At 37.4% G+C, this 25,073-nt stretch overlaps 1 protein-coding gene across 1 annotated transcript in view; it reads right to left on the bottom strand.

Moving 5' to 3' along the window:
• Window positions 1-25,073, bottom strand: part of MYCBP2 (MYC binding protein 2, E3 ubiquitin protein ligase) — a 365,677-nt gene that overhangs the window by 266,689 nt on the left and 73,915 nt on the right. Inside the window, exons 4-10 of the mRNA XM_006832026.1 lie at window positions 16,331-16,484; window positions 12,553-12,749; window positions 9,560-9,802; window positions 9,263-9,334; window positions 7,085-7,181; window positions 3,145-3,218; window positions 2,665-2,803 (exon numbers count right to left, since the gene is read on the bottom strand). Coding sequence (XP_006832089.1) covers window positions 2,665-2,803; window positions 3,145-3,218; window positions 7,085-7,181; window positions 9,263-9,334; window positions 9,560-9,802; window positions 12,553-12,749; window positions 16,331-16,484 — 976 coding nt within the window. The remainder of the gene's footprint in view (window positions 1-2,664; window positions 2,804-3,144; window positions 3,219-7,084; window positions 7,182-9,262; window positions 9,335-9,559; window positions 9,803-12,552; window positions 12,750-16,330; window positions 16,485-25,073) is intronic.

The following is a 25,073-nucleotide window of genomic DNA, read 5'->3' as shown; positions in this document are numbered from 1 at the left end:
CCCAAATTATTTAATATAAACAAAAAACTTTAAATTCAGTATCAGCACTATTCCTTGAGTGAATAAATAAATGAACAAATTTTCATTGCACACCTTTTAGGTACAAGACAATATGAAATTCACAAATCTTATCTCACATAAACCTCACAACTATTTTGCCCATGTACAAAGGAACAAACTACAAGCATGGTAACTTCAGTCCAGACACAGAGTTTGGTTGGGGGCTTGATCAAATGCTATGTAGATACATGAATAAACATGATTTCCAATACTCTATTCCATGTTTTTTCCACAATAGAGCATTCCATGTAACTTTCCTAAGATTTATATATGCATATACATCAGGAGCTCTGGTAGCGTAGTGGTTACAAATTGGGCTGCGAACCGCAAGGTCAGCAATTTGAAACTACCAGCTGCTCCACAGGAGAAAGATGAGGCTTTCTGCTCCTATTAAGATTTACAGCCTCGGAAACCCTGTTCAGGGTCGCTATGGGTCAGAACCGGCTCGACAGCACTTAACAACAATAACACATACAGCATCATATGCACATTTTACAAAAACTGCAAAACTACGAATAAACAATTAAAACTTCACACGTTATTGTTGTTAAAGTGATGCTGAGTCAGTTCTGACCCATAGCAATCCTGCATAAGATTTCCTAGAAGTGGACAGTGAGCATGAACCACCATCCTTGCAGTTCAAACCAAGTTTGCAGTCCAGCGCATTAACCCACAGAGCCACACTAGGGCTCCAAAATTTTACATAGGGCACAATTTATGATCTTGTCCAATTATACACATTATTAATGATTTTATGACATATGAAATTAAAAAAACAACAACCCTAACCTCAATTTCAATGTGTTCTATGGATTCCAAAGAATACTATAAATTAAATTATGATGAGCAAGTACTAATGTCAAGTTAGGGACATTTATAGAAACAACAATAAAAAAAGATGGGATTTGCAAAAAGTTCCACAAGTTAAAGAATGATACTGTGAAGTATGGAGTGACATAGCAAACCAAAATTAAGAGTTTATGGGAACACGCTCTGATTGGTGACCACACTCGACACCAATAAGGGGAAGTGAGGGAAAAACAGCAATGAAGTGGTGAGCTAAGCCCTACAACGTTCAATAGACTTCTGTGAACCTGGGTGAAGACCTGGTTGGCCAGCAGTGTGGCAAGACCTGGGGACTCTTGGGCCCAGCGTCAGTGACATAGCCACAGAGGACTAGAGTGGAGAGTGGAAGTGTCCAGCTGATAAGAAGAGAGGGCATATACATAAGAACACCCACACTTGCAGATAATACCCACTTATCCTGGCTTCAGTGACTGGATAATCAGAGCTCAACCAGAAGTAAAAAGAAGAGGAAAAAAAAAGTATTCTCATACAATTTGATGAACTTGACCTACACCTATGGAAGCAGTAGCTCAAAAGACGGAACAAGTCCTTACAGCAAGAATCAGTCCCACCCCCTCCACACACAAAGTATACAGGGATGGGAAACTTGAACATTGGCTATGCAAAATGGGGGGCGGGGGGCTACAAAGGCAAAAAATGACTGGCTTACAAGCTTTCAAGAGGGAACCTAGATCCAGAGGGCCTGGAGGACAGTAGAATCTCCAGTGAGTAGTATTCAATCTGACTAGGTGGGGCTGATGCAATGAAATGCAGACGGGTCTCTTGTGATAAAATAGTGAATAATTGTTATCAGGACTGATTGTGAGGGTTGGAAATGTAAAGGTAGACGTTTTATAGCAAGGAGGGGAGTGATTTACTTTTCAGTCTAGGAGCGGAGGTCCCTAGGACCATCAAGGGAGAAGAGCAGAGAGCGGGACCCTACCCAGAGAAGCAGTGATGCCTGAAATGGAGCCAGAGATGATGACGTGGAGCGATGGAGCAGCTGGGGACTTTAGATCCAGAGAGGGAGAGCGACCATGTGCTGAAGACCTGGGGGGTATGGAGGAAGATTGCATGGAGGGGATTGTAACCATGGCAATGAGACAATATACGATAGAATGAATGTAAAACTAATGTTCTCCCATGTAAACTATCACATAATTCACAATAAAACATTTAAGAAAAAAATTAAAACTAAAAAAAAGAATTTATGGGAACCAGAGATACTAATACCAATTTAAGCCCAGTTAAGTACTCTGTGTCTGTACCTCTGTATTCAAATGGCAGATTATTACCTAGTTTGCTAGGCCAATTACCATTTTCACAACAATGGAATCATTCTGTGCATATCTTGAAAATCTGTTCAAATAAAACTTAACAGGTTTAAATGAGAGAATTATGTTACTGTTGTAATATTTATAATACAAGTTTGTAAAATTTTAACTGACTATAGAGAGACATATAAATTAATGATGTCCACTGTGCTTGTCCATTCACAATTATTAGTAAATAACTCAATATATTCAAAATAAAAATGGTAAATTATTAGTCAATTCCTAAAATGGTATACCAATAGCTTCTTTAGATAACTGTGTTTTCTATTCATTCATACATATTAACTAATGGTTGTGTTTCACAGCAACAGACGTCAAATTAGCTGCTAAAAGATTAGCTGCACTGCTGAAAACACAACATTAGTATTTAAAAGAATAATCTGAAAATTAAAATGTGAGGGAAAGGCTTAGTTTGCCATCTTACTTATAATATGCAAGTCCTTTTCCAAATCAAATAGTGAGATACCACAGGCATGTAAGCATTTTCTGGCCAGTTTAAGTTGTAATTCTTGTTGTAGCACAGGTTCAGTGCTTGTGGCAAATATTCTGACAACAAAACCGTCCTAAAAGAAATGAAATATTCAGTTATGTTACATAAACTGGTATTTGTAGGCTCTATAGTCTAACAAGAAGCTCTGGCAGCACAATGGTGAAGTTCTTGGCTGCTAACTGAAAGGTCAATGATTAAAACTCACTGACCAGCCCTTGTGTGAGAGAAGGACGTGCTTCTGTAAGACTACAGCTTTGGAAACCTATAGGGATGCTATGAGTTGAAACTGACTCAATGGCAATGACTGGTTTGGTTTTGGTATATTCTAACAAAAAAACAGATTTAAAAAATAGATAATTTAAGACAAAAGGGTCCCTTCTCTTACACCAGCTGCTCATGATTTGGAGTACTTACATCTCTTGAAGCAGCTATCTGATTAATATATTCTCCATCAGTAAATAAAATATTTTGACCTTCAGTGTGGCAATCTGCATAGAAGGAAGAAAGAAAGTGATTCTATCACAATATATACAGACATCTCATCAAATGACTTTACTCCTCTGTTGAAGTCAGAATGAGAGCTCTCCAGGCAATAAAGATAAACTTAAACTAAAAAGGAGACTGCACTTTTTAATAAAAATTTACAAATTAGCAGACATTAATCCAACTAATTATACTTAATAAATTCTTATGCTAACATTTAAAATTTCTTCCATATTCAAGGACCTGAGAACCCACCTAATTTTAAAAGGAATTAATATTAAACATAGTTTGGTAGTAAACATGCACCATGATGAACAAACTATAATGTTGGTTATAATCATTTCAATAAAATCACATGCAATGTAGGCAACACTCTATCCTCAGACAGACATCACAGTAATTAGGATCACAGAAAAATACAGACAGAACTACAGCTTCTGTATTTGAGGTCTATGGTGTCCAACTACAGATATACCTTGCTTTATATAACAGATGGAGTTAAAAACCGGTTGTTCAATTTTGCACTTATAAGTTCAATGTTTATTTTCCGTGTTTTTAGGATGTTTCAAGCTCTAAGCTTTTAAAATGTTCTTCCTTCACAGAAAAAGAGTGCAGCTATGATTACGTATTTCTCTTAGTCAGAAAGTGCTCATATATCTTAGCTGTAATATCTTAGCTTGTCCATATGGAATCTATCTCTATACTTGGATCAAAATAGCACATAGGCTCAATTGTAACAAGGGATACCTGTATTACAGAAGGACCACTGAAACATGTGTTAGTGATTGCTACTAAATAACATGAAACTACACACAAAATCTAACACCTAAGTAGATACTATATCCTTTTGGGGCGCAAAAAACAAAACACAAATGTTTAGCAAGCAAGTATAAAAGCACACACATTTCCCAAAATAACTACAGAGCACTAGGATGAATCTCTCCATTAATCACAATACCAAAAGAAAACAAATTTCTATTTGCACCTGAGCCAATGAAACATAAATTCTGTTTGTACAATGCAATAATGGAGACCCTCCCCCCCAAATACACTGGAGTACTCTGTATCTTTGCCCGGGAGCTTCATACTAGCATACTTCCTTATTATAAATATGCAAAACACAGGCAGACCCTTACCAAATAGAGAATTCAGTGATCACAAACTGGAAATAGAAACTGGGAGACAAGGCCCACTGGAAGCCCAAGAGACTTGGTAATCAAAGAGAGGAGAAATCGAAAGAAAGAGTTCCTAGTCCATTGTACAGAATATAAAGAGGCACAAGAAAGATGCTTCTCAAGCTTTAAGCAGTAAGATTTTAAACTAAAAAGCAAAGAAGAAAAACTCATTATAATTTCAGATAAATGCAGGGGTGAGGGGTGAAGTTGCACGAGAAGAGTAGCAAAAAGCCTCATGTTCTGAGGCAACCTGTCACCAGACATGGAGAGTAAATGATATAAGGATACAATATAAAAGGGATGCTGAAAAATAAAGGATAAAATGACAATTAACAAACAAACAAAAGAGTATGTTTTAAGTTCAGAAATACAAGGTTGAAAATGTTTTCATACACTAGACTGCAAGATAAATTGGACTATGTAGTTCAAAGAATTACATGACTTATTTTCATTTTAAACATTACCATCTATATAAGTTTGACAATTCATTTCTGCTCCTTCTTGAAGAGAAAGCTAGAGCGCAGAGTGGACCCTATGGAGTAGGGGTTTATGGGGTGTGGGAGGGAGGGACACATGGGGAAAGGGGATATATGCGCTACTGGAGAAAATGTGATCCAGGTTAAGGAACAGGGAAATTGACAGACTTCTTTTAGGCTTGAGTGTGAAGTCTTCTGCTGTGATTTCAAAATAATTTTTCTCTTTATCCTTCATGAGATAAGACAGCATCTTCAAGAAAATTCTAGGCAATATTTGCCAGTTTGGAAGACACACAATATCCTCCCAAAGTCTGGTTCAGTCTTCTCCAAGAACACATTATAAATTTATAAAACAACAGAATTTAAAGCCACACTTACAATACTAAAAGCTACATTTCATATGTTAAAAGATACAGCCAGATTTACATTTTAAAAGAACATTTACATGTCATTTTATATTGTGATGGAATAAATACAGCAGCTTTACACAGAGAGCTTCAAATGGTCTTGTCACTCACAATCTCTGTTAATGATCAGGGCTTTTCTGAAGTAAATCCTTTATACTATTTATCTATTCAGGAGATTTGTCAATTTAGTAAAACTTAGAATTTTCTTCTAGGACATAATCCTAAAATGCGTGCACAAATATAGAGCAATAAAGATGCTCTTATAGTATAATTTATATACTGAATTCTATTCAACATTTTAATCAATGGAATATGTTTGGAAACATTAAAGTGATGTGTAGAAGATTATTTTATGGCATGGAAATATGCTCGGAATATTAAGTGAAAGGAATATGTTAAAATAGCAATATTTAGAACATAGTATATACACAGAAACATAGGAAAAAAGATATTCACAAATAAGTTAACAGTGTTTATATATGGGAAATAGGTTACAAATTGTTTTAATTTTATTCTTTTGCTCATATGATTTTTCTAAAACAAAAATGCCTGCCTTGTATATGTTGTTGTTAAGTGCCATCAAGTCAGTTCCGACTCATAGCGACTTTGCACAGAGCTTTGAAGGAGTGGCTTGTGAGCCTGACTGACCAACATTGCAGTTCAAACTAATCTTGCTGTTTAAATCAATCTTGCAGCCCAGTCCATTAACCCACAGCACCACACCAGATCTCCACTTTGTACATATGTATGTGTTTTGGGATACATTTGTTATTAAATTAAAAAATAATAATTATTATTATTAGGACCAGAGACATGGCCCAAGACTTTATGAAAAATCTGGTAAACTCATCTGAAAACAGACAGCCGTTTGCGAAATGGCTTTTAAAAATAGCTGTTTTCCAAATCTGCTCAATATATGAAAAGAATTTAGAAATGTGGCATTTATTTTAGCATGGTGTCATATAAACTAACCCGGGTATCCCTGGGAATTTTCACATAAGCGTTTGATGGAATTATTTTTTAAATGAAAAAATTATTAAGTAGTCTTGGAACACTGGTCTTTCTCAATGTGTTCTTCAGAGCAGTGGTTCTCATTGTTTTCAAATGATCAAATGACTATATGTAATGTTGCTGCTTATCTTAAAATTATTGATAGACATATCAAATATTGAACATTTTAATAAAAGCAAACCATTTCATAAAGCATAAGCAAATTTAAGACTTTACAATGGAAAATATGTCTTTGCCAAGCATTCCACAAAATTTGAGATTTACTGTCTCAAATTTAAACAGCAGTGATTCTAATGATGAATTAATTTGTGTCCAAAGTGCCTTATCTAAATTTTATTAGAAGGGGTAAATGATGAAAAAAATATTAAAATTCCTGAGTCACCCTTTAATCTCTATCTCGGAGTGCTTTAAAATTAAAATGAAATCTCAAAGTGCACTGCTGTTAAAAGCAAAAATAAACAGGTCATATGAGAGTCTGTGTTGCTTTTTTAATAGGAGCAACAAAGTAACACCGTCCAATTCAGCAGTTAAGATAGTTGTGGAGTAAGGATGGGAAAGGAATCAGATTGCGGTTAGGCATCATTAGCAAACATTAAAACTATTTATACTGTACATCTGATGTCCATTGTTCTCATATTCATTAACTTTACAGAAATTATAAAATGCTTTGCATGTCAAGATTTTTGACCTATTTATAAGCAAGCACAGTATTTCTTGCTAACCATTCTTTACCTGTCTAAATGCCTAATATGCCCACCTATTACAATCAATTGTGAAGACAAATCAAGGAGGAAGAACCTACCTGGTAACATCACAGTGCCATCTTGTTCCAGTGTTTCAGGGCTTATCCTTATGGCAGTCATGCTGTGGTTATTCACATCTCTATACAATAAATAACCCTGACAACAACAACAAAACAGGTCCTTGTATTAGGGTCTACAGTATTTTTTTCATTACCAACTCAACAGCACAAGGAGTCATGCAGGTCCATGTTACAGTTTTCTAAGGTACAAAACTACAACAATTCTAAAAAAATGTTAAAAGATTAAAAATATAACAGCATGAATATGCTTTTTAGAAGAGGCAGCACTGCACATTATTGAGAATCCATTTATATGTATATTCTCAGATGCATATGAATCATAGACTATATCAGTTGTGAAGAAAGTAATAAAAGTGATCACTATTACTTTCACAAATACTTGAGTTGCTTAAATGAATAGTCATTTCAAAATGACAAGTACTGGTTTCAGGTGGACAGAAGCACCACTGACCATACTTCCGTAAAAACATTCTTCCCACAGATTTTATCTTAGAATAATGGATTGTTGTTGTTAAGTGCCATCAAGTCATTTCCAACTCACAGAAACGCTGTATAGGATTCCCAAGGAGCTGCTGGTGAGCTTGAACCACTGACCCTGTGGTTCAAACCAACCTTGCAGTCCAGTGCATTAGCCCAAAGCACCACACTTGATGAGACGTTTCACACAGATTACACATTTTATAAAAACTGATGAATTTGATATCTAAAATTAATTTTAGAATACCCTCACTAGATGTTAAGTGCTGTCAAGTCAGTTTCAACACACAGTGTTTATGAGGAGCAGCTGGTAGGTTTGAACTGTTGACCCTGTGGTTCACAGTCCAGTGCTGATTCTACAGCGCCACACTGGTGGGGGACTAGTTGATAGAGCAGGATTATTTTTCATACAACAACTATTTCTTTAGTTTCTACAATGCTTTCTTTCAAATGTCTTTTTCACTTAATGCCAACAATAACCCTGTGAGCATGGCAAAGCAAGTGTTCAATCCCCAACAAGGAACTTGGGTTTTCCCTGTCAGGAATCATTTGTAAGGAAATAATCATTTCTGGCCTCTCGTTTCCATCTTTCATTTGCTTCTCTCCATGGAAGGAGAAGTAATGCACCTGCCTGCTGTCTTCCTAAGAGGCTAACACCCATTCAGCCGCACTTCTCAGGGGAGGAAGTCGTGGGAGTTAGAAATAAGCCTGGCCTAGCTTTTTCTCTCAGTGGTGATATGCTGCAGCTAGCTGAAGGTTCACTGGCAGACCAAACTAGGATCCCAGGAAGGGACTGATCTAGACCGACAATCAAGGAGTCTGTGGTAAGAAGCTCTAATCTAGACTGAGGTCAGATACATTCTCTAGTCAGATTTCCTGACTGTACAGGTGGTCTTTAATTCTTACCTAGAAATTCACCTAAACAAGAACTCTTAACAGAGTCATTTTTTCCCCATTTTAAAGATAAATAACCGAAGACCAAATAAGTGTGTGTGTTTTTTAAACCACATAGTTAATAAAAAACAGAACTTATATGCCAATAACATAAATATATATAATATATAATAAAAAAACTTACTTAAATACCAATGTTTTTAATACTATGCTATACGACTTTTATAGGAGTTGTTGGGTGGTGCCGTTAAGCAGTCAGGTGCTAACTGACAGACTGGCAGTTTGAGTTCACCCAGAGTCACCTCAGAATTAAGGCGTGGCAGGCTACTTAGGAAACATCAGCCATTGGAAACCCTACAGAGCACAGTTAGGTCTGACACACACACGGAGTCAACCTGAGTCAGAACTGATTCAATAACTGGGTAGTTTTCAAAGACATATTGTTTACATACACACACACACACACACACACACACACGCGCGCGAGGGGACTTCAAAAAGTTCGTAAAATCCCATTATCTTTTCATTCATTTTGTAAACCCCATCATATATATGCATATATGATTTCTGCTTAAAAATTAACCTCATAGACTGATCACTGTTGTATGCTTTCGAATCAGTTCTAATTCATAGTAACCCTGTATAGGGTTTCCAAGAGCAATTGGTGGATATGAACTGTCAACCCTTGTACTATACCAGGTATCTATATACTGATTTTTTAAAATGCAAATCACTTGTTTTAAAGTTTATTAACGAATGTTTGTTTTATTATGGAAATTCTCCTACCTGAGCATACCCTAACCAAGACTTTTTTTCTTTTCTGTTTCTGATGCGGGATGTAGAATTATATATATGACCCTGTAAAATAACAAACATTAGTCTACCAGAAGTGTCATAATTAATATTAATAATACAAAAGGATGAATGACATTTAATGTACACATTTCAATTAGGATTTTTAAAGAAATACTGTTACATAAAGTTAAATGGCAGTCTAAAATTGAGAACAGAAACAAAAAGACCACAGAGTTCAGTATGGATATATCTTCTGCTATGATTAAGAACTGTAAAGAGTAACATTACCCGAACTGTTCCACTGTATCCAGAGCCTATTTTGTATAAGCCATCCTTGCATAAGAGATAAAGAAAAAAACCATCATTCTGAAGTAGACATTGATCATCTTCATCAACAGATATTTCTTTTAGCGGCCACTTGTGCATCAAAGCTGCTTTCTTAATGCCATTGCTAAACCAGTCCTGAATTTGGATTTTTCCCACCAAAACTGCTTGTACACTTCTCTGGAGGGAATTCAGAATTGTTGGCACCTATTCAAGAGAGAACAAAAAAGCAAAAGAACATTTTCAAATGTTCCAAGCACAAAACATCACAAAGACACTTTTGGAATATAAAAACATTTATAAGAAAAACTGCTTAATACGATGATGTATTGCATGCAGGCAAAAAGGAAAATGAAGTTAATTTTAAGAAACAAATCTCAAGCAGATCAAAAAATACCAAATCCAAAGATTTAACTTGTAATTTTTAACCAAAAAACTGTAATCTCTTAATAGCACCCAGGAACCTGTACTGCCTAATGATATTCTGAATTGAGTAAAAGGTATTATTAAACTAATGCCATCTGTTTCTTCTTAGTTTATTAATGTGGCAAGCAGAAATTTAAAAAATTACATACATGGTTTGCATTCTATTTCTATTTAAATAGCCTCATTCTAGAGATAACTTTAGATTTAGAACATTAGATCCATTGTTCACAGATATAGGTTCTAAGTCCATCAACTCAGCCCAAACACCTAACTTTTATTTATATTGTTGTTAAGTACCATTGAGTCGATTCCGACCCATAGCGACCCTGTATATGGTTTCCAAGGAGCAGCTGTTGAGTTTGAACCACTGACTTTATTTATATACATAAAGTCAAATGCTGCTCTCAGCTTAAGCTTTTTACAATAGACAAATAAAATGAATTTAGGTTTCAGAACAATCTGAGATGTATGGTACACATTTGCAGGGAAGACATTCTTCCCCGTCCTCCCTATCCATCATCAAGTCATTAAGAGATTTTGGAAATGAAGCTGGTATGTAAAAAGGGATGAAATCATAAAGGAAGAATATCATAAACTTCAATATAGGGTGATTTCAGCTGGAGGGAAAGGGTAAGTCTGTACAGAACTTCAGGTGTTGAGTCCAGGACCTAATAATAGTTTTATGTAGCCCAGTGGGTGGGTATAATATTGGAGTCAAATAAATCTGTGTTCAAATTCTGTATCTGTTATTTGATAGTTTTCTGTTGCCATTTTGTGTTGTTTTTAAGTGCCATCAAGGTGATTCCTACCCATAGCAACCCTGTATAGGGTTTCCAAGGGGTGGCTGGTGAGCTTGAACCCCCTGACTGAATTCCTTTCAGGCTTCAAATATCTCTCTTTTATTTTCCACTCCATGTCTTACTTAGTACATGGACACCTGGAACGTCCTTTTCCCATCCCCACAACACCAACATCTTCTCCCCCTGGATGGGATTAATTTAAATTCAGCCTGTAGCTTTCACTTCATATCCTCTGAGGGTACTTTCATAAGCCTAGTTTACATAACTGTACTATGGGTTCCAATACTAAGTCTACACAAAAATAGATCAACATGGAAGCCCCATATGGTTCAAGAGTTTATGGTCACTTTGTTGTTAAAATTTTGTTTTTGCTGTTGTTGTTGTTATTATGTGCCATCGAGTCAGTTCCAACTCATAAAGGCCCTATTTAGGGTTTCCAAGGAGCGGCTGGTTAATCTGAACCGCCAACCTTGCAAACTGAACTTGAGGTTCAGTGCTAATCCTACAGTGCCACACTAGGACTTCTGTTGTTATTAGGTGCCATCAAGTTGGTTTCGACCCCAGAGACCCTATACACAACAGAACGAAACACTGCCTGGTCGTGCACCATCCTCACAATGGTTGTTACATCTGAACCCATCTGCTGCCATTGTGCTGAACCATCTCCTTGGGGATAGTCTTAAAATTTGATATAATTAACTCTTTGTGCTACTTTACTAAAATGTAAGAGGAATTCATGAATTATAAACATGTTTAAATTAAATATTTACAGAATCCTTAAAGCATTTAGGATAAACACTGGACTACTAATCCATAGGTCAGCAGTTCAAATCCACCAGCCCGCTCCATGGGAGAAAGCTGAGGCTGTCTGCTCTCTAAAGATTTACAGCCTCAGAAATGCTATACGGGCTCGCTCTGAGCCCGAATCGACTTGATGGCAGTGGGCTAGTAAAGCATGTGCACAGACCACAGAACAGAGAACACAGCTTGAAAACCACTGTATTAATCAAGCTTCAAAATAAGTAAAGGCCATAAAAAGGAACAAGAGGATTGATTCCAGGCAAGACAGAGAGGGAAAAGATTAAGAGTGGCAATCTAGTCAAGAAACTGTTCATGTTTAACAAAAAGAGTTCCAGATCCTGAATACACCACAGAAAATGGCCTATGTACTCCTTTTGCTGTCTTTGGCCTGCTAATGGCAGGATTGGGGCTGCCCTTTCATCTGTCCTGAAGGCTATAGTAGGGGCCAAGGAAAGAAATGCACAGAACAGGGACTTAAAACTATAACTTCCTACTCTATTTCTAGAACATCCAGAAGAATTTCTGTCTATATGGAGAATAGTATCTCCCACCACTAAAACTCTGTTGTTGTTATGTACCGTGGAGTCGGTTCCGACTCATAGCGACGCTGCACAGGGTTTCCGAGGCTGCAAATCTTTACGGGAGCAGAAAGCCTCATCTTTCTCCCGCGGAACAGCTGGTAGTTTTGAACTGCCGACCTTGAGGTTAGCAGCCTGATTTGTAACAACTACGCTACCAGAGCTCTAGTGGCACTTAATCCACAGATTTTAAAACTTGAAATGTTACATGGCTGCCTGAAGTAACTCAGAGATAAAAATCAATGCTTCAGAAACCATAGTCATGCAATAAAACACACAGCAAATCCTTTTAGCAGAGAAAAATATTTAGATGCTATGAAGGCATTTCTAAGCATCAATAAACATGAAATACCTGAATAGTTTGGCAAGCGTGGCTGCCATTGTTAGTGAGAATAGCAGAAATGGCCTGAAGTGTCCTTCCGGTTTCTCCCCAAGAAGCCACCAGACTAAAGAGGCAAGCACAGGAAAGTGCTGTCAGGGACTGCCCTGTGCTGTCATTCATTCCAGTACTTCGAACAGTGATTTCCAAGAGGAGCTGGAAGAGAGACTCTGTGGATAAAATGTAACTCCATTATATCCATTCATGATACAGAACATTGCATGTATGTATTTATTTTTTTAATACTTTGCCTCACTATAAAAAACTACTTAAGGCAGTTAAAACACTCACTTTATATTAATTCCTTCCTAGTTACCCTTTGTTCTCCAAAGTTAAAATATTTATATAACAAGGGCATGAGAGACCTCTTTAATCCTATAAATGAAAAAAATGAACTCTGCCTTAAGTGATTTAAAATGAACTTTCCTAAAGGTGTTCAGTCATGAAAATCAATAGACAACTCACTGCAGTTTTAACTTCTAGATTGAGAGAGATACGGGATTGTGAAACATTAATTATCCAGAAACATATATTTGCAAAACAATAAAAGAAAACATACAATAGATGATATAATTTGTTTTAATACAAAGTTGGTTTTGTTGTTAACATAACAGCAGTTCACACTTACAGAGGGAGTATGTTATCCATTTTATACCTAGAAAAATCTACAGGTCAGTAAGATAGCTATCTTTCTTTAATGAATATCTCCTTTTAATGAATAATGACACAGATCAATTAAAAAACGTTTCCCAAATCATAAACTCACTTAGTTGCAAAGATTTAAAAAAACCTAATATAAGAATATTCTATGCAAAGGTCTCCACAGAGATTTCTTGAAACAACTCCATCCAAGATGGAGTCAGTAGATACACTCGGGGGTATTTCCACCAGAGAAGGAAAAGTGAGTTTTAAAAGAGTAAAAAATCAGAGAAAAGAGGCAGAATCAGAAAAAGTTGTTTAACAGTGTGAGAACAATAAAGAGGTTGAAGGAAAGGGCAAGGAGAAAAGAGAGAAATAAAAATTAAAGTATTGCCATTCTCTAAAAACTAAAAGGCTATGGCTAATTTATTTAGTAACTACAGAAACCTAGGCGTCATCTTTGATCCTCAGCCGATCCCTCATCTTTCAGATCTAATCGCAAAGTTCTATTTATTATATCCATTTATCTCTGTCACCTTACCATTTTCTCTGCCCATGATAATACCATCTTTTAACAGGACTACTAAAAATGTGTTCATAAATTAATCTACTACCCTTCACTTTCATAGCCAAAGTAAAATTTCAGAACAAAACAAAACTGGGATACTACAGCATAAACTCCAGTTATTCCTTTGTTAATTCCTTCCTCCCTCTCTCCTTCCTTTTCCCTCTCTTCCTTCACGTGTCTCTCATTTTTCACTTTTTATTCCATACATCTTTTCCTCGGCCTTCCCATCCAACTATATTTCTTCCTCCAACCTTTCATCTATTATCCTTCCTTCTGTCTATCCATCCTTCCTGTTAACCTTATTAATTTACCATTCTATTTACTGAATTCTTACTGTATAAAATAAACTATTCTAGATTTGGTTAATATAGTGCTGAACAAGACAAAGTTTCCATCTTCAAAAAGGTTACGCTCAAGTAGAAGAAAAGTCAATCATTAAATAATGTCAGAAGTTACAAGCTATAAAAGAAAAGGCAGAGATGATCGTTCCATTGTTTAGAATAACGAACTCCTTAACATGGCCCCTAAAGTTCTACAGGATGTGCTCCCCGCCTCCCTGCACACTGTATCACAAGTCCCTTTCCCCTTCACAGACTAGCTGTATTAGTTTATTTTTTCTGTCTCAGCCTTTCTGAATGAAACACTTGTACTGTAGTTGATTACCTTCTCTTCATCCTCAAATCTCAACGTCACATCTTCAAGAAAGCATGTTATACACACTCTTAAAACTCCATCTACTTTACTCCATACTATAAAACCACAACTGAAATTATACATGCATCCAATTGTCCAGTGCTAAGTCCCACGGTAGCAACGCTGTCTGGACTGCTCACCACAGTATCATATACTCTTAGTATATAACATAGGAAATGCTCAAAAATTTCCACTCAACAAATGGATAACCTGATAAACCAAAATTTACGATACTATTTTGGAAATATAAGCAAAGAATTTTAATTTAAGTGGATAAATGAGAATATATTTTCGAATCCTAAACTGAACAGAAGGATGAATGAAAAGAATTATTTTTAATTGCTACTAATTCATAAGCTTTAACCATAATACCAATAAGCCTATGAAGAACACAAAAGAAATGCTTTCTGTTTAGCAATTAATTGGGATGTTTACAATACCTTTTGTTCATCGTTACCAACTTTTAACTAAGTGTCTAGAGTAGTATGTAAAGGCAGAGAAAGGGAATGCTACCTAATTGGGAAGTGTAGTGGGTTACAAGCTGGTCTACTAACTGAAAAGCCAGCAGTTGGGAGTCTCCCAACCACTGTGCAGGAGAAAGATGAGGCATTCTTCTCTCATAAAGATTTACAGTCTAGAAAACTCTACACAGGGTCACTTTATGAGTCGGAACCATCTCAATGGCACACAACTACCACCACCACCACAAGGATGCCTGGTGGTGCTTCTGGTTTGGCACTGGACCTTGCTACTGCAAAGTCAATGGTTCAAATCCACCAGTTGCTTCATTAGAAAAAGAGAAGGCTGTCTGTTCTCAAAAAATTTACTCTCTCTGAAACACTATATAGGGTCGCTATGAGTTGGAATCAACTCGTTGGAAACAGGTTTTATATTGTTTGCTTGGTTGGTTAGTTGGTTATAAGGATTGAGGATTATCTCTGAATTCCAATGATTTATTTCTTGTTTATTCTTCCTCATCATCATAATTTAGAAATGTTTGGGCATGAACTATAAGTCGTTTCTTTTTTACTGTGGTAAAAACATGGTGGTAGTGGTTGTGTATCAACAAGTTGGTTCTGAATCATAGTGACCCAATATAAGGTTCTGAGGCTGTAAATCTTTAAGGGAGCTGAAAACCTCATTTTTCTCCTGTACAGACGTCGGTAGATTCCAACTACTGGCCTTTCAGTTAGCAGACCAGTTTGCAGCCCACTACACTTCTTGTGGTAAAAGTATATATATATATCAAAAATTTGCCCGTTCAATAATTTTTACATTTATACTTTAATGACATTGATTCTATTCATCTTATCATGTTAACAATTATCATTCTAATTTATTTCTCTTGTAAGTTATTCCAATACCATTAACAAAAACTCAGTGCCCCACCTCTGTGCCCTTCTTCTGACATCACTTCTACCATTGGAAACCATTAATTAAGCTCTGGTCTCTTTACATTTGCCTATTTCAATTATTTGTGTTTTTGTGACTGACTCATCTCACAAAGCAGATTTCAAAGTGCACCCATGTTGTAGCACACATCAGGACTTCATTCCTCTTATGGCTGCATAATATTCCATTACATGTGTCCAGCACATTTTGCTTATCCTATCATCTGTTGATAGGCATCTAGAGTCTTTTCACTCTTTGGCTATCGTGCTTAGTGCTATGATGAACACTGGTGAACCAGCAGAATGAGAACCCTTCAACTATAACTTCAGTCGAACATAGATAACAAATACCTTCACACATTTAAATCCCTACTGTTTCGAGACTGCATTACATGTTGTCCTTTGTGTTTCTTAAGAAAAGCTATTTAGCATTAAATCCTACCTGAGACTGGGCTCTTACCTAGGACCTCTGGTGGCTCCGACTGCAGGCCTTCTGGCTGCTGACCCTGAAGCACATTAAGCAAGGCTTGGAGACTCCTGAGACAGAGGGATGGATGTGAAAACCGTGTCTCCTTGATCAATTCAAAAACTTCACAAAGTCCGACCTCAATAATCTATTTAAGATGGAAAAAAAATGATACTTTATAACACGTAAGTTAACAATTATTCTGAATCAAGTCAGTAAAAGTTACTTCCACAACAAATGATAAACCAATATTTGGAATATTAAAGAGGCAAAAACAAAAATAGAACACAGAATAAAAGAGTATACTTAACCTCAAGATTCAGAAAACCTTCATCTAATTATATGAAAAGCTGAAACAGAGTTTAAAAAGTAATCTGGGCATGCTGCTGTTGTGTGCCGTTGAGTCGGTTCCGACTCATAGCGACCCTGTACAGGGTTTCCGAGGCTGTAAATCTTTACGGGAGCAGAAAGCCTCATCTTTCTCTCACAGAACTGCTGGTAGTTTCAAAGTGCTGACCTTAAGACTCGCAGACCGATTTGTAACCACTACGCTACCAGAGCTCTTTAATTTGGGCATAATAAACTATCACGGAAACTGTAACAGTGAATTTGATACTAGCCTGTATTCATTAAATTTACAAACTTCATTTGGCTGTGTTCAAGTAAAACCTAGTATTCTTGTCAAAACTCATGTTGCTACTTACGAACACAAAGTCAACATAACACATACTAGAGGGTTTCAAAAAATTTGTGGAAAAGTAAAATTAAAAGATAATAGAATTTTTCCACAAACTTTTTGAAGCCCTGCACCAATAATGAAAAGGCTAGAAAAGCTTTTAACTGGAGCGTTTCTTACAATCATACAATCATAATATTATTTACAGATTGTTGTTATGGTTGTTAAGTGCTGTCAAGTTGGTTCCTACTCACAGCGACCCAGTACAGGGTTTCTGAGGAGTGGCTGGTGAGTTTGAACCGCCAACCTTGTGGTTCAAATTTATCTTGCAGTCCAGGGCATTATCTTACAGCGCCACACCAGAGCTCCAATATTTATAGATGGTGTGTCTTATTTTCGTAGGATTATCACAAAAGGCATTAAAAACTGCTTAGCTAAAATATCACTGGTACTTTTATTGTGATTATCATTTCTCTTCAGGGTCAAAAGAAATCTAAATATGTAGCAAAAGACAGATAAATCTGTAGGTAAAGATTGAAACTGTAAAATGTGATGAACTGGCAAGAGGAATATACCTATATAAGACTGATTTTTTTTTTAAAAGGAGTAAGACCATGGAATACCATCTCTCAGCAATGTCAACATTCTGAGAATCAGATATGTAAGCTCTTTAGGAAGTGTTAATGTAAATTATCTGAAGAAGTAACAGAGAAATTAAATTAAGACAAATGAATAGAAATGAATCAAAGTGTTAATTAAACTGGACATGATAATGGAAAACATTCTCTGTTGAGATTTTCATATTGACTCATATAAAAAACCAAAAATACTGTTGTCAAGTCAATTCTGACCCTATAGGGCAGACTAGAACAGCTCCATAGAGTTTCTGAAACTGTATCTTTAGGAGGAAGCAGCCTGCCTCCTCATCTTTCTCCTGCAGAGTGGATGATTGATTTGAACCACCGACTTGTAGCTAACAACCCAAAACTTAACCCACTATGCCAGCAGACCAGCAGTGTTCTTTTCATTTTGTGCAGCTCACTACAAAGATATGAAGATGTGTTACACTGAACCCTATCATCTAAGAGTTATAATCTAACTGGGAACAATGAGCTATGTATATAATTCTTACCCAATCAAGATCTCTTTGCTTTTTTGTCACTCATTACATACTAGTATAACTGACTATTTTGGTTACTGTTTTCCCAACTAAATTTATCATGTGAGATAGTTTAATAGGAACATGTCTTAAATAGTTTAATATCTAGTTCAGTGACTGGCACATGGTAGATATACAATAAATATTTCTTTATTAACTCATGTGTATGCTAAATGCCACTGAAACTCAGAAATACATTTCTGGACAGAGGTCAAATAAATTGCTGGCAAATCCATTGTAGTTTTGATTGAAATTTGCATGGTTTTTGAATAATATAGACATAAATGAGAAGTTGAAATAACTAGCATGATGCCTTTAGAGAATTTATCTAAGATCCTGTTGTGTGCCATTGAGTCAGTTCTGATTCATAGTGACCTTGCATAGGGTTTTCCCTGTATATCTTTCTAAGGGAACCGAAAGCTTCATCTTTCTACTTTGGTGTGGCTATTGGATTGCAATCGTCAACCCTGAAGTTAACAGCCCAGTGTGTAACCCACTATGCCACCAGGGTTCTCTAAAATACCAGGAAAGCTTGATAATAACTTAGATCACAGAAGTGCTTATATACAGTTTCAGCTGATTGCATGCACAATGCAATGCTATTTTCCATTTGATCAGTTTGTTTTCCTGTAATGAAAAATACAAAATGCTGTCCAAGATTTCCATCTGCTATGTACTTAGAGTAAACAGAAATCTGAGGTTTAAACTCTCCTAAGTACAGAATGTAGGGCTCTATTTTCAGAACCCTGGTATAGCACTGTAGGATAAACATTGAACTGGTAACTGAAAGGTCAGCAGGTTAAAACTCACCAGTCATTCTTAGAAACCCTATACAGGGTCACTATGAGTTGGAACTCAATAGCACCTAACAACTACCACAAAATTCTCAGGTTAATGGAAAATTACTATATCCTATCATTCTTTGGAGTACTGGTATGGTTCTGTGGGTTAAAGTGCCAGACTGCAAAGCCGTTTGAACTGCAAGGTCAGCGGTTCAAGCTCAACAGCTGCTCCTCTGAATCCCTATACAGAGTCGCTATGGGTCGGAACTGACTCAACAGCACTCGACAGCAACAATCATTCTTTAAGACTGCTTATTCTACTACCAACCATGAATTTTCATACCTCCAAGATTCTTTATTTCACATGTAACATTTTTGCTTATACCAGGAGTCTTCAAATATTTCATGGAAAATGCACATTATGAAAAAATTATGCATGGATTTCAAAAAAGCTTTGCAATAAAATAAACTCATGCTAACTTATCGTAACATGACTGGAAAGGATCAAGTTTGAGGCACTAAAAGCCCTTATCAGAACAGCATGCATGGCGGTAAAATTGAAACAATTACAAACATCATATTCAAGGTTAAGCTTGACTGGAAGAAGGGTAAAATCACTGATGCTTTACGAAAATCTTACATGGACTATACCAAAAGAAATCAGCAGTTTGCAAATGCATAACTTGCCTTAAACAGTTTGCAAATGCATAACTTGCTTTACATGAGACGATGTAAATGAAGCCCACATTGGTAGACCATCCATAACAATTTTAGAGGAAATGATTCATCTTGTTCATGTTTAACTGCAGAGGATCAATGATAAATAGTAGAAACAACAGCCAGCACCGTAGACATCTCAACTGGCTCAACATACACTAAGCAGACTGAAAAATTAAAATTCAGCCAGCATTCTATTCAATGGGTGCCCAAGCTTTTGCGCCCAGATCAGTTGCAGACACAAGCCAAGTTTTTCGTGGTAATTATAAACAAGTAGTATCAAGCGCCAAAGCATTTCTTTGAAAATTGTAATATAAGATGTAACATGTCTTTACCTGTACAATCCTGAAGACAAAGCACAATCAAAGCAGTAACTACATCAAAGGTGGAAGAGGTCCATTCAGAGCTAAAGGAGCTTGGTCAAGAGCAAAGGTCAACGCAACAGTTTTTTGGGATGCTCAAGGTATTTTGCTTATTGACTTTCTGGGGGGGGGGTGTGCAAACAACGATACATCTGCTTATCAGAAGAGTGTTTTGAGAAAGGCAGGCTGCTCACTGCTCTCATCAAACAAGGGTAATTTTGCAAGTTTCAATGGGAAATCATCCACCTTACACTTCTGATTTAGTTCCTTCAGCCATTTTTTGTTTCCCAATCTTAAAAAAAGTCTTTAAGGGATAAGAGAGGTGGAAAAATGGTGGACTAGACAGAAAGGCTGTACAGACCCTCTATAAACAAAGACATGGAAAACCAAATGAAACAGACACAGATGATAGTCCTGGAACTCTGAACTTCTGATGAAGGAATAGAGAGGTGGACTGAATGCTTACTAGGAGAGAGGGCTGAGCAGATAGGGCAAAACAAGGAAAGATCAGCGACCTGTGGCCATTAACCATATGGATACAGCCATCTTGAGCTTTCATGAGCAGCTTCAAAGACAAGAAAACATATTGGCGTTACAAAAACATACCTGTGACTTGCAGAGGTTAAGGTGGGGTTTTTTTCTTGTTCTCCACACTCCCCTGGTGACCAGAAGTGAGACAGGTCCCCACCTGCGTACACACCGAGGGTTGCACAGAGGTGAGCGCAGCATTACAGGAGAGGGGAGCTGTCCACGTTGACCCTTTCAGGCAGGTCCTGCTCTAGATCTAGAGTCAGCCCTGGCCAAGCTCTCACTAGAAGAAGTCACTGAATAGATGCAAGGCAGAACAAAAATAAAAAATAGAGACAGGAGTCTTGAGCAGGCCTATCAGCTATGCAGAGAATATCAGAAAGATGTCCACCTGTGGTTTATTGATTACACAAATGTTTTAGATTGTGTGGATCATGACAAGCTATGGACAACTTGCAAAGCATGACTATTCCAGAACACTTAATCATGCTCATGAGGAATCTGTACCTGGACCAAGAGGCAGGTGTTCTAACAGAACATAGGAACACTGAATGGTTTAAAATTAAGAAAGGTGAACGACAAGGTTGTATTCTTTCATCATATTTATTCAATCTGTATGCTGAGCAACTAATCTGAGAAGTTGGGTTCTACAAAGAAAACATGGCATCAGGATAGGAGGAAGACTCATTAACAACCTTTGATACGCAGATGATACAATCTTGCTTGCTGAAAGTGAAGAGGACTTAAAACATTGACTGATGAAGATCAAAGAGCACAGCCTTCGGTATGGATTACATCTCAATGTCAAGAAAACAAAAATCCTCACCACTGGACCAATAAACAACATTCTTATCAATGGAGAAAAGATTGAAGTTGTCAAGGACTTCATTCTTCTTGAATCAACTATCAACACTCACAGAAGCAGCAGCCAATAAATCAAACGATGTATTGCATTAGACAAATCTGCTGCACAAGACCTTTTTAAAGTGTTGAAGAGCAAAGTTGTCAGTTTGAGGACTAAGGTGCGCCTGACCCAAGCCATGGTATTTTTAAAAACCTTATATGCATGCAAAAGCTGGACAGTGAATAAAGAAGACTGTAGAGGAATTGACGCTGAGTTATGGTGTTGGAGGAGAATATTGAAAGTGCGCTGAGCTGCCAAAAGAACCAATAGATGCATGTTGGAGAAAGTTAAGCCATAGTGCTCCTTGGAGGCCAAAATGGCCAAACTTCGACTCTCATACTTCGGATATATTGTCAGGCGGGACCAGACAATAGAGAAGGACATCATGTTTGGTAAGGTGGAGGGTCAGAGGAAAAGAGGTCAGAGAAAAAGAGATGGATCGGCCAAGCGGCAGCATCAATGGACTCAAGCGTGGCAACAGTAGTAAGGTTGGCCCAGGATTGGCAATGTTTTGTTCTGCTGTGCATAAGGTCAATATGCGTTGGTACCAACTCAATGGCACCTAATGACAACAACCACCACCAGCTATGGCATGGTCATCTTGAACTTTCTCAGGCAACCTTGAAGCAAGAGGGTAGTAGGTGGTGCAGAAGCATACTGCTTACTGGTAGAGAGAAAGGGGCAAATTTTGTTTTGTTTTGTTTTCTTGTACCCCACATTACCCCGGTTACCAGGGGTGTGGCCAGACCCCACCCATGTACATTCCCAGGGAAGCTCCTGTTCTCCCGTGCTTCGAAGGGGCATCAAAATGTGTGGGGAGCTAGAAGCACCAACCCTGGCACCTGGATCAGGTGTGGCCTATTTCAGACCCACAGAGCCAGTTCTGGTCAGCCCTTGACTAGAAGGAGCTCTCACCCTTTGCTCCCCTCTGGGACAGAAATACTCTGATCCCCCAGCTGCTCTGGGATCGGCACAAACTACTTGTGGATTTGGGTGCCCAGACTGACAACACCTAACCCTACAGGAACTCCATATATTGGTGACTGTTACTATCTCATCCACCCACAACGAGTTTTCCTCATTTGGTAGGAGACCCCAGAACTTTCTCCTTTCTATTCTATATCTGCCACATGTCCTGGATTTTTTGTTTGTTTGTTTCATTGTTTTCATCTTTTAAAAAATTCTTTCCCCCTTACCTTTCTCTCTCTTGCTTTCTAAACTTTCTATCTCCCCTTCATTTTTTCTGCTACTTCTTTCCCAACCACTTTTTCTTTTTTGTTCCTCTTTTTTAAATCCCTCTTTGTTTTAGATTTTGGTTTGGGGTTTTTTTTGGTTATTGTTTGTTTTACTATTCTCTGGTCTCTTTCCCCTTTACTCATTCCTCTCCCTAATTGCAATTAGGACTTTTTCTTTCTTCTTATTTTCCTCTTTTTTATCATTATATTTTCCTCTCCCTCTTTTCTAACTTTGGGTTTTGAATTCTTTGTTTAGCTGTTATCTGCTTTTTAAAAATTCTTTTTCTTTTTATTTTTTCACTGTTATTTGCTGGTTTGTGTTGGTTTTCCTTCTCTCGTGTTTTTGTTTTCTCTTCTTGCTTCACATGACAGGAGACAGACAGAAACCACATCCATACAGCCCAACCACAACTATAACCCCACCCATTGGGCAAGAGCCAACACCAGCTGTTTTATACCAGATCAACAACAACAACCAACGTCAGTAAAATCCATCCTGAACTGAACTGCCCCATCCAGTGAATAGTGCAGAAGCTCATCTCCTGATCGCACCCACCAGGAAGTAGTTGCTGAGTGATTAAGAATACACCAATATATAATCATCAATTTAATACAAATACAACAACACAATATCTCAAGAACAACTGACACTTTCCGTTCACACGAAGAAACAAGACAGAGTGGCTCAACCAAGTGACCAAAGGCAGAGCTAGAAATATTTCTGAGGAAAAATGCCATTGCAACGACCTAAAACAGAACACAAGAGAATGATATTTAGGCACCACTAAATGACTGCCAGACAGGCCAAGGAAACTAAGGAAGAATTCAGGAAAGCACTACAGGAACAATGAAACAAGACAAAGGATTGGCGATAGTATAAAACCTATAAACAGAAATCCAGAAGATTAATACTAAGATTTCAGAAATGGCCAATATGTTGAAAGGCGGAAGGAGTATATTGGTATATACCCACAAGAAATAAAAGCCAGGATATGAATATATATATATATATGCACACCAGTGTTCACTGCAGCACTTTTCATACAGTCTAAATACCCAGCAATGGAAGAAAAGATAAAGAAACTTAGGTTCATACACACAATGGAATACTATACAATCTTGAAGAATAACAATGAATCTATTATTTCACCTCATAGCATAAATGAAACTGTAGGACATTATGCTGAGTGAAATTAGTCAATCACAACAGGGCAAATATTGTATGAGACCACTATTGTAAAAACTCAAGAAAAGGTTTTCAGACTAAAAGAAATATTTTATGATGCTAACAGGAGTGAGAGGGCAGGGAGAGTAATTCACTGGCTACTACACATGCTAGCTGGGGTGATGGAGAGGGCACTACACCAGAAGAGGAAAGTTGGCAGAAGAATGATGAAGACAGGTGAAAACACAGTGAGGTATACAAGGGCTAAAGGGAGATAGAGGAAAATAATGAGATATATATATCCCACAAAGATATAAGTTTGAAAGAAGATCATTGCTACATAGGTGTTTACCTTTCCTGCAAACGCAACTATGATTGTGGTGAAGCACTGTTGATGCTGTTAGGTACCATTAAGTCAGTACTGATTCATCACGAACCTATATACAACAGAACGAAACACTGCCAGGAATGCCACAACCTCACAACATTGGCTATACTTGAGCTGATTGCTGCTGCCACTGTGCCAATCTACCTTGTTGGGAGCCTTCCTCTGTTTCACTGACCTTCCACTTTATCAAGCATGATGTCTTTTCTCCAGAGACTTGTCCCTCCCGATAATATGTCCAAAGTTAAGAGAGATGAAATTTGGTTACCCTGGTGTCTAAATAGCATTCTGGCTGTACTTCTTCCAACACAGATTTGTTATTTTAGCAGTCCATAGTACATTTAATACTCTCCTCTAACACCATAACGCAAATGCATCAATTCTTCCACGGTCTTCCATATTCACTGCTATTTGTAAGGTTTCCAGTGACTAAAATATTCAGAAGTAGTCTGTCTCTCCTTCTTCCTAGTCTGTCTTTATCTACGAGCTCAGGTGAAACCTGTCCACAATGGGAGCCAATGGGAGTCCCTGCTGGTATTTAAAATACTCATATAGCATAGCTTCCAGAATCACAGCAACATACAAGCCACCATAGTACAACAAACCGAGAGATGAGTGGTGGGTGGTGAAGAATCAACAGACATGATGATAAAAACTTCTTAGATATTTTAATATCTTAAGGCAATGAGTTGCTGGGCCTAGGGGCCAGTTTTAAGGGAAACCATGGTACGAGAAGCTGGGTTCTATGAAGAAAAACGTGGCATCAGGATTGGAGGAAGACTCATTAACAACCTGCGATATGCAGATGATACAACCTTGATCGC

Source organism: Chrysochloris asiatica, unplaced genomic scaffold (genome assembly GCF_000296735.1).
Source record: "Chrysochloris asiatica unplaced genomic scaffold, ChrAsi1.0 scaffold00005, whole genome shotgun sequence".
NCBI classification, from domain to species: Eukaryota; Metazoa; Chordata; class Mammalia; order Afrosoricida; family Chrysochloridae; genus Chrysochloris; species Chrysochloris asiatica.
This window is presented reverse-complemented; position numbering and strand designations above follow the sequence as displayed.